This window comes from Caloenas nicobarica, chromosome 7 (assembly GCF_036013445.1).
Source record: "Caloenas nicobarica isolate bCalNic1 chromosome 7, bCalNic1.hap1, whole genome shotgun sequence".
NCBI classification, from domain to species: Eukaryota; Metazoa; Chordata; class Aves; order Columbiformes; family Columbidae; genus Caloenas; species Caloenas nicobarica.
The window spans coordinates 34,740,313-34,749,961 of record NC_088251.1 but is presented as its reverse complement, the minus strand read 5'-3'; the positions used below and the strand labels follow the sequence as shown (position 1 = coordinate 34,749,961).

General features: G+C 45.6%; 2 protein-coding genes across 9 annotated transcripts in view; one reads left to right on the top strand and one right to left on the bottom strand.

The window, feature by feature from the left end:
* Window positions 1-481: 481 nt before the first annotated feature.
* On the bottom strand, window positions 482-7,900 carry HNRNPH3 (heterogeneous nuclear ribonucleoprotein H3). Of its 4 annotated transcripts, none has more exons than XM_065639142.1 (10): window positions 7,728-7,900; window positions 6,324-6,459; window positions 5,661-5,799; window positions 4,926-5,113; window positions 4,426-4,512; window positions 3,965-4,083; window positions 2,629-2,764; window positions 2,280-2,360; window positions 2,109-2,195; window positions 482-1,852 (listed from the first exon to the last, which is right to left on the bottom strand). In XM_065639142.1, exons 2-10 carry the CDS (start codon window positions 6,439-6,441, stop codon window positions 1,839-1,841), a joined length of 969 nt encoding a protein of 322 aa, XP_065495214.1. In that variant the 5' UTR covers window positions 6,442-6,459; window positions 7,728-7,900; the 3' UTR covers window positions 482-1,838. The 4 variants fall into 4 exon arrangements, with proteins under 4 accessions (XP_065495214.1, XP_065495211.1, XP_065495213.1 ...); XM_065639139.1 differs by having other exon boundaries at window positions 482-1,817; XM_065639141.1 differs by having other exon boundaries at window positions 482-1,817; window positions 4,971-5,113.
* A 156-nt stretch (window positions 7,901-8,056) lies between these two features.
* The window catches only part of PBLD (phenazine biosynthesis like protein domain containing), a 76,037-nt gene continuing 74,444 nt past the window's right edge, over window positions 8,057-9,649 (top strand). For all 5 annotated transcript variants that reach the window (XR_010606492.1, XR_010606493.1, XR_010606491.1 and 2 more), the window contains exon 1: window positions 8,057-8,793. Coding sequence is in view for 2 of the 5 variants with exons in the window: in XM_065639474.1 (XP_065495546.1) it covers window positions 8,710-8,793 (84 nt within the window). In the remaining 3 variants the exon portion in view is untranslated. The remainder of the gene's footprint in view (window positions 8,794-9,649) is intronic.

Genomic DNA, 9,649 nt, shown 5'->3' with positions numbered 1-9,649 from the left:
AAGCAGGAACTCCCAGCCTGCTCTGAAAGGTGAGTGTTACACAGGCGTTCGTGTTCCTTCCTGAACACAACATCCACCCGAGTGCGGAGGTGGTACAGAGCTGACAGTATTTTACAGCTATCTGCTATGCTGATAGGAAAAAACACGCTTCTGTTAAATGTACATGTCCTCTACCTCACTGTAAGGTTTTTTTCCTGCAACTGGATTAACTGTTGTTCTGACCTTTGTCATCACAGTTGTACAAAACACATAAGCTTTTTCAGCAACAGACCAAGAGCCCACTGGTTTTTCAGAGCACCAAGTTAAAACTAAGCCCTGTACATCACCTGTATTACAACCTCATCATCTTCCCTCCCCTTCCTAGCCTGGAACACTCCAGCACTGGGAAAGCTTCCTCTGCCAGTTACCCTTTCACCTCTTATTTCCAGTCACTGCGACACAAGAACACACTCTCTAGTGAAATAAACTCCATTCGCCTCTCCCACAAGAAGACATTTATTACATATATAACACAGTACTAGCAAAACAGGTGACAGACTTTCAAAACCCAAGATCACATTTGACATTTTAAGGGAGGCATTGAGGACAAAGCAGTTAATTTGAGAAGTCACACTGGCTCAGAAGAATAAATACCTTTTTTCATTACACATCAGGTAACGTTAAGTGTCTTCAAACAATAGTTTCTTATGTATCTTACATGTCACAAATGCACAGAAAGTTTTATCGACATGTTTGGGTTGTGTTATTTAACAAGTATTTGGCTTAGTTTTTATTTTAGAAATACTTGCTTGTAATGAGCTCATCCATATGGTGACTTGTCAAGTTTTGAACAAATTACAGATGAATCAGCTCTGTACAAGCAAAGGCTGAATCATGTTTAAATATAAGTTCCACGAAAGAAAAAGAAATCTTTCTTCCAAATTCCCCACTCTTCCCAAGAGCAGTGTTTCTGAAAACAATACTATGTTGCTAGCTTCAAATGAACTAGTACTTCACCTATTTCATGTTCACCAAAAGCTGTGCTAGTTTTAGTTTGCTTTGCAAGTTACATGTGCGAAATGCACTATCTAGAGCTCTGCAGCAAAGCGTGGAAATAGACGTTTTTGCTTGGTTTGGTGGAGGCACAAACCTTGGGCACTGCTCCTTGAGGCAGTTGTGCATTTGAAGATGATGATGGACTCTGGCAGCACAAGGCAGAAAGCTGCAACCATGACTTTCCGTCTCCACGACTGTACGCCACGTTGGAAATTGTTACATACAACTTAGCAAAAGGGTTTGGGAAAGATTTGTTACCCAATAAACTAATCTATTCATCTACCTTTTTCCCCTTAAACAAGTGAATTTTTCAAACTCTTTCACTACACCAAGATTACATAGAACTGAATCAGTGTTCATAGGAGTTACAGTACAACCACCTTTATTGAACCATAGTACAACATCTTAAACTGACTGTAGTCTTGAATATGTAATACATCCTTAGGAGTAACTAGTATAAAAAGTATCAACATCAGTGGTTTGAATATAAAAATTTATTTAAAGTCAGAGTATGCAACAAATAAAACCTACAGAAAACAGATTTTCCCATCACAATCTGTTGCTTACCAAATAATATTGTGAAAACACATTCCTTCAGTCATTATAAAGTTCTTAAAATACAAAAGAAATTAAATTTTGTAAGAAAGTCTAGTAGACCAGAGACTGTTTTCGTCCAGATGTTTTGCAGAAGCAAGGCTATATCCTTCAATACATCCCACGCCATCCTCCTCCACCCATACTGCCTTGCCCATAGTATCCTCCACTATTTCCACTGCCACGACCTGCAAACAATTGACACAAGGTCACGCATACATACCTTGAAAAAAGAAAAAATGTGATGGGTAATATGGAACAGTTGAAGATGACTTAACTTATACTAAAATAACACTATTCTTGTAAACAAGCATTTGCTGCAGTAGCAAAATGCAGAAAACCCCAAGTGATTTACAGTTTCAATTAAACCACACCCCCATCCTCCCAGCACAAAGCCCACCGCCATTCCCGATCATCTGTCCAAGACAGACATCAGCAGCACTTGCACAAAACGAGTATAAAACAGAACTTTTACTTACTGTATCCGCCCAAGCCATCGGGAGTTCCGTATCCACCGCTGTAATTGCTGCCCATTCCCATTCTACCAACCGAGCCATAACCTTGATCTGAAAAGCAGAAAGTGCATCATTACAAGCTCGGAACTCGCCAGACTTGGCAAAGCGTCAGCTAAGTCTTGGGCTGATGCGTACCCATTCCATCTCTGCCGTAGCCTCCCATGCCAGAACCACCTCCAGCAGTTGAATTCAGGAATAGCTCAATATATCGATGTTCTGTAGGAAACAAAAAGCCTTACTTCGTATTTTGTTTCAGAAACCAGAAACACAGAGCTACAAAACCGAAAAACCCACCTTACAATTAACAGAAGCCCACAAAAAGTGAGTTTGAAATGTGATAAACAGCAAGAAGTCTTAATCTGATTTGTGTATTTACTGCACAACAACTTAAGTTAAATGCAGTCTAAACCCTTACATGCAGGTTACCCTTATATACCCTGCTAAAGCCCGGCCAACGAAAGCTGCAAGGCAACACGATACTCACGCATGTGATTTTTATCCTTAGACATGGCAGCTACTGCATCCTCATGTGTTACAAATTCCACATCTGCCTCTCCTGTGGCTCTTCCATCTGCTCCAATATCAATGTGAACTCTTATAGGGTTCAACGGTGAGAAGAACTAAGAATAAAAAAATCACATTAATGCAGAATTCAAGCAGGTACTTTCTTTTCATCCCCGTGGTTAGCAGAGCACCACATTAATTTCATCCTACCACGTAAATTTAATGACTAATTTCCAAAGTATTACTTAGTAATAATGGACCTTCAACATTACGTCAATCTACACTTAAAATCTATTATTATTACAGAACTTGAAGAGCTCCAGCTCCAGAGCTTGAGGAGCTTTCTTTAAAAGCAAAGATACAAACAAAAATTCCTGCCAACACACATCACTGTAAATAACAAGTTCTAATATGATGCCATCCTGGAAAATAATTACTTTGGTTTTGAAGAAGCAGAGACAAATAGATTTCTCACAGCAGGGACATTTTTATGGAATTCAAAAAAAGATGATTGTCTTCCAAGCTACAGAACTTCAAGATCCAGTGGTATTTCTGACCAACAGCCTCTTTACCAAGCAGCTTGTGCAAACAAATCCGATATACTACTGACAGACTACTCATCAATCTGCAATAACGCACTCCGAATCAAAGCCTGAAGTCTGGCCCTTGTTCTCAGTCTTTAGACTAAAGAAAACAAACTGATGAGAGACTGTGTTTAAACCAGGCCTTATATCCCAGAAACACTTTTTCCCCTACAAACACCACATATATAATGACACAAGAATGTAGTGCCAAAATCTTGTAGATGTGCATTTATCTGCCACCCTGATCTCTTACGAGTTAACGGATACCGTCCTCTCAAACTGAGCACAGCTCCCTACAGTCTTCCCACCCTGCCCCTCCTTAACTGAGTCTCAGATCAACATACAAATATAGAAACGACAACAAAAGTTTCACATCTGCTATTGCTCTTCTTCACGTAAACTTCAGAAAGCCTTAAAATGAGGATACTGATTGCAACCACCATTCTCTCTCCAATGCAACTTTTATGGAAATGAAAATGCAGAGAGCATGGAGATTAACGTTAAGTACAGTTTGGCTGACTTCTTCAGTAATCTTACCTCAGACATTACCTTTGTAAAAGCTCGTTTACTACTAAGCTTTGCCAAACTCACATAAAGGGCCATGACTTGAGTTCACAGATATATCAGAGCAATCAGTCACTTGTTTAGAGAACTTTAATTGAGTTTGGAACAGGAGAGACAAGAACAAGCCAACTCTTGGCACTAGAAAGCTCCTTTCCTCACTGTACTTACATTAGCAATATCGTTTTCTGTTGCTCGAAAGGGCAGTCCTCTCATGTGAACAAAATGACCACCACCATGGAAACCTGACCCTGTATCTCCAGCTCCACCGTAGCCATGTCCTCCCATGCCTGTTAAAAAACCCAAAACAAAACCACGCACCTGTGAGACCATTGTGAACAGCCAGAGAAGTCATTACTATCGTTCTTCTGAAAGCATGGACTTTATACTGAATGTACAATGTTTACACTTCCCATGTACCAACCCAAACATTTAACCAGAAGATATCCTAAGCAATGTATTTACCTTTTCCCACGATTCCCCAATTCTGCCCCCACTTTTTAAACAACCTTTGTCCTTTACAAATAATCTAGTGAAGATAACTATTATTTCTGTCTTGGAAATACCGTGTCTTACAACTCAAATAATAAGAAAATATTTTTAAACAAACTATGAAAAAAAAAAATCATTACCTCTGCCATCCCTCATTCTGTCATCGTAGCCATCATTTCCATAGCCATAGTTATTATAGCCACCGTAATCATCAAAGCCACCATATCCTGTGCCAATGGAGAGAAAGGACAGAATGATTATACTATCACTCAAAATTCACAGAGCAATGCACAAGAGTCAATTTTTCAGCCTTTGGCACCTAGAAGTTTCCCAACAGCCTCTACAGAGTGTTAGACCTGGATTTCCGAATAGAATGCAAATGTAAATTTCCTTTTATATAATAAAAAGACTGAAACATGCAAGTGAGAAATCAAATTCTGCTGAAAACACAGTTCCCTTATTATTTCCATTAATTTTAAATAATAAGCCACATTTTTTGACACATTAAAAGTAAAAAATTTTTAAGAGAAGTGTGTCAAACCTAACAGGTACTGCAGCTACTGCCATTTCTGTATTTCTTGACTAAGATGTCAGAAACATGACACTGACAACAGAACCTCCATTCATTAGATAAACATACCACCGTCATATCCACCACCTCCTCGACGCATTCTGTCATACATACTTCCACGCCCAGCTCCATAATAACCCCCTCTTCCTCCTAATGGTCTATCATATGGTCCAGGTCGTTGTTGTCCCATCATTCTTCTTGGCATGTCAGAGAATCCTCTGATTTCGCTCTTACTACTTTTGAAGATTTCAATATATCTAATAAAAGAGGATTTTCAAGGTACCAATAAGAATACATGCATAAGCTGTCTGAATATTATAAAAGGCCATACTATGTTTTCTAGAACTAAACGAACAATCCAATAGAAGTGACTAGACATACCATACAACTTAAGTTTCTCCTCAAAACTGTAAGAATCTTAAGTGTATTAAAAAAAAAATCCAAAACACTTTACAGTGGGAAAAATTACTATGTGAGAATTCTGTCTGTACAAATTAAGCATGTTTTTCCAGTATGAGAAACATACTGTTGAAAAACAATGTCTAGCTATAGTAGCATTTATCACAAATTACCCTACACAAGAACGATGAAAACAATTTTCTGAGTTTAGCAAACTACCCAGAGCAATACTGTCTCCCCCACCCCCCCAATCTACTGTATTTCCCAAGTTAACTTAGGACCCATTAGAAAAATTCTTAAAAACACCCAGTTCCATATAATGGTCCCCAACCCCCCCAAAAGCATTACTGACCCACAACCCCCAAAAATAAAGATTTAACACCAGCCCAAACTCTCCATCCCCACCTGTGCCCTATTCTTTCCTTGTGTTTCCCCAGAGCATTTTCTGCTATCTCCTTTGAAGCAAACTGCACGAAGGCCTCCCCTGTGCTTCTCCCCTGGTAGTCCAGCGTCAATGTTATCCCATTTGGCACGATTTCCAACCCTTTAACCCAAGGACAAATAACCCCATCAAGGGGAACAGTGTTAAAGGCTGAAACATTCCCATCTGTAGCAAATACTTAAAGCATATCTAAACAAGAACAACAAAAAAAGAAAACCACCTTGTTTCCCCCATCTCCCAACAATACAAGCCAATGATCTTTCATTAAACATTTATGGATTTAGCCATATTTCTTTTCTGTTTATAAACTATGCAAAAATACACCCACCTACGTTACATGAAAAAAAATATAGCTACCCATCACGCAATTTAACTGATCCAAATGCTAACATTCAGGTTATCCCAATACGCATAACATGTTTAGCACCTCGACAAAATAGATACATACTGTGTTTTACTACATCTACGGTTATTCGTACTTCATTTAAAGGGCATAATTCTTACTTAAGCTAATTTAATACAATCCTTCCCACCCACCCCACTAACAACTCTTATAAATTAAAATATGCAAAACATCGTGTAAAAGATACAAAAAAGTCACTACACTTTGATTCTACTAGAGGTACCTTGGAAAAACTGAACAATCTCTTCTTTGCTGCAACCAAATGGCAGGCCTCGAAGTCGTACCACTGTTCCATCATTGGTTGTATCATTTGGCCCATTATGTTTTCCGGTCCAGTCCATCTTTTATTTAAATCAAACCTTACAAAACCAAAACAAACAAAAAAAAACACACAAAAAAGGAAAAACGTTAAGATCCTATATATGCGTAAGTCCCTCCCCTCAAAGGCAATCTGGTAGTTTTTCTTCAGGTAACTGGTACTGTGGATAACGAGCTTTACTTGTGTTATGTATTTAAAGCAGTACTTTTCGCATGTGCGGCGCACGCGTCCGGAGCCACCCCAAGTGACAGGGACACAAGGGCAGGGCAGGCAGCACGTGGGCAGACACGGCACAGAAAGCTCCTTATCTACTCAGAGTACAATGAACATCCGTCCTCTTAAGTTTTGCGGGTTGTTTGGCTTTTTTGTGCGTCTCTTTTTTTAAGCATGACAGTCGAAGAAGGGGTAGGAACCACGCAACGCTTCCTGCGTGGAAACACAAGGCCTTTTCTTTGTCTGCAAACAAAGCGCCACGCTCCTTTTTTTTTTTTTTTGGTTTTATTCTTTCCCCGCCACGCTCCGGAGACACCGCCGCTGCGTTACCTCGAACGCCCAGGGCCCGGGACACGGCGGGATCCCCGGGGGCAGCGTTGCGGCCCGCACCGGCACCGCGGCGGGGACGGGGCCGCCGGGCCCGCGCTGCGCGGGCGGCTCGCGCCGGCGCTCCGGCTCCCGCGCGGCGGCAGGTGCGCGCGCACCGGCCTCAGCCGGCGGGGGGGGGGGGGGGGGGGTGAGGGGGGTGTGTGTGAAGCGAGGGGGCTGCACCGGGAGCGCCCCACAAAAGGCCGCGCGGCCGCTACAAGGCAACGGCGGCCGCCGCCCCTCCTCCCGCCGCCGTCCTCCCGGGCCGCGGCGCCGACTGCCGCCGACATCGCGGCCCTGACCCGCCGCCCGCTCCCCGGCGCCATTTACCGCGCCTCCCCAGGGCCGCCCCCTCCCGCGTCCCCCGCTGCCGCCCGGCTCCCCACCGCGCCCCGCTGCCACCTCTCCGCCTCGGAGGAGCCGCCCGGCCTCCGCCCGCGCAACCTCCGCCCCCCGGAGCGCCTGGCCGCCGCACGCCGCTCTCCCGGGGCCGCCGCCGCCCTCGGCTCCACCACTCAAAATGGCGGCCGCGCACGGGAACGAGGCTCCGCGGAGCAGCGCCGCGCTGCGCCCTCCCCCGCCCTCCTCCAGCAGCGCCGCTGCCCTCGGCTCCCGCAGGCGGACCCCGGCACCGGCCTCAGCGCCGCGGCTCCCGCTGTGACGGCCGGCCTGCCTGCGGGCGGCCCGGCCGGGGCTCCCTCGGCCCGCTGTCCCCTCTCCACTCACCAGAAGACCCTCGCACACCCCTCGACGCGCCCCAGCAGGAGCTTCTGCCGGAAAAGAAGCTCCTCCTCGCCTCCGACCGGCCGGCGGGCTCACAACCTACGCAACCGAGACGGGCAGGTCGGCGTCCCGGCCGCGCAAATCTCGCGATAGCCACGCCGCGCTCCTCAGCCTGGGCGGGGCGGCCGCCGGCACATGCGCGCCTGCGGCGGGGAAGCGGCGGCTGCGCATGCGCGGCGGGGCGGGCGGGCCGTTCCCGCCCGTTCCTCTCACGGGCCCCGGCCGAGGGGCGCCGCGGCGCACGCGCCGTAGGGCCGGCTGTCGCGCGGGCGCTGTGTTTGGCGCCAAGCGGGCTCGGAGATGTGGGGCGCGCGCGCGGGGCCGGGTTGCTCGAGCGCTTCGGCGGCGCGTGCGCGCGGCGGTTGCTCGTAACGGCCGCTCCTAACGGCTGTCCGGGCATCGCCTCACGCGGGCGGCGGGCGGGCGTTCCGTCCAGTGTGTGTTGGTCAGGGTGTTCGGCTCCCCCGGGGAGAGCGGGGGGGGACGGTCGGGAAGGTTGTGCGCTGTGGCACACGCGATGGCTGCCCGCGTTCTCCTCGGCTTTGCAGCTGCGGGAAACCTGCGGCAGCCGGGCCCAGGGGGAGCCTCGCACCGCCCTGCCTTCGCGAATGTCCCGCCGTGGGACAGGCTGCGCTGGGCGCTGTGGTGGAGGGGCCCGTTAGGGCGTGCTGGAGCTGGTAGCAAGCGATGCAAGAGGGAGGTTAAAATCTGTGTTAGGAGAATTGAAAACAGTCAGTGCTGAACGCTGGGGGAGTGGAAGGAGGCTTGAGTCCATGTACGTGCTCGGAAGTGACGGGAGCGGGGGGGTGCTGGCTTCTACCCTGAGGGAAATATTAACTTAAGAGTTCTGAGTCCGTTTGGGGGTAAAACTGGTTAGAAAATACCTTGCGGAAAACCACTGAAGGCTAAAGAGACGCAAACGACAATGCAAATCCCCATTGTTACGGTTGATGCATTTACAGACCGGCCATTTTCTGGTAATCCTGCGGCAGTTTGTCTGCTTGAAAATGTAAGTTTAAAAAATAACTATTTTATGAGGGACGGCAATGGCATTTACCATTCTGTACTTGACCTGAGCACTCAGCACTGCATTAGACTTTGCTTCCTTTACTCAGGAGTTCTGCTTGCAAGCGTAGTTTGCTGTTGCTCCAGAATACAGAGAAATTAGCCCAGGGGTGCTCTTTTCTCCATCAGAACGATTTCATACGAGATGTATTTGTTTGGGGTTTTTGTGTTGTGTGGTTTTGTTGTTTGTTTGGTTTTTTTTCCTAAGGAATATATTGTCTTTTTCTGAGTTAAGTCAAAAAGAAATGGCTTAACTTCTTAATGGATTTAGAATGAAATCGCGGAAAGGAAATGCAGTATCATACAATCAGTACTCAATAGTTTTTGAATTGGATTTTTTCCCTCTCTTTTACTGTTTTTTTCTTCCTCTTTAATTTTTTCTCCTTCTACGGGAGGAAAGAGGGGGAATATAGACCTGGATCTGAACCTTTCACTGTTAGTGTGTTAGTTTCAGCTTTAGCCAAGTTTCAACAGTTTTCATTACTTCAAAGTTGCATGGTAGTTGTAGTGCAATTGTCAGTAGTCATCCTCCTCATCAAAGTGTTCTGTTGGTACTGATTGGTACACTGCTGACAATTTCTACCAAAAAACTATTAAACTGGATTAGAAATCTGTAGGCCTTATATTATTTGTATAGTAACAGGATGAAAATGGTAAGTGTGAAAATATATGTAGAGTAGTTCAATCTGGTAGCTTTTACTGACAGTATCAATCCTTCCAAATGTTCCTAAGCCTATCTAGAGCTTACACAATACAGCCTACCTAACCAGATCAGCTAAAGCTATGACTGAGAACACCTT

Bases quoted from the DNA above. Each gene is read 5' to 3' on its own strand.
- HNRNPH3 (XM_065639139.1), bottom strand. From the start codon at position 6,441: ATGGACTGGACCGGAAAACATAATGGGCCAAATGATACAACCAATGAT. The intron at 4,084-4,425 runs GTAATGATTTTT...GTTTTTTAACAG, and splicing joins CAGAATGAGGGATGGCAGAG to GCATGGGAGGACATGGCTAC. The intron at 2,361-2,628 runs GTGAGTATCGTG...TGTTTCCTACAG, and splicing joins TAAGGATAAAAATCACATGC to AACATCGATATATTGAGCTA.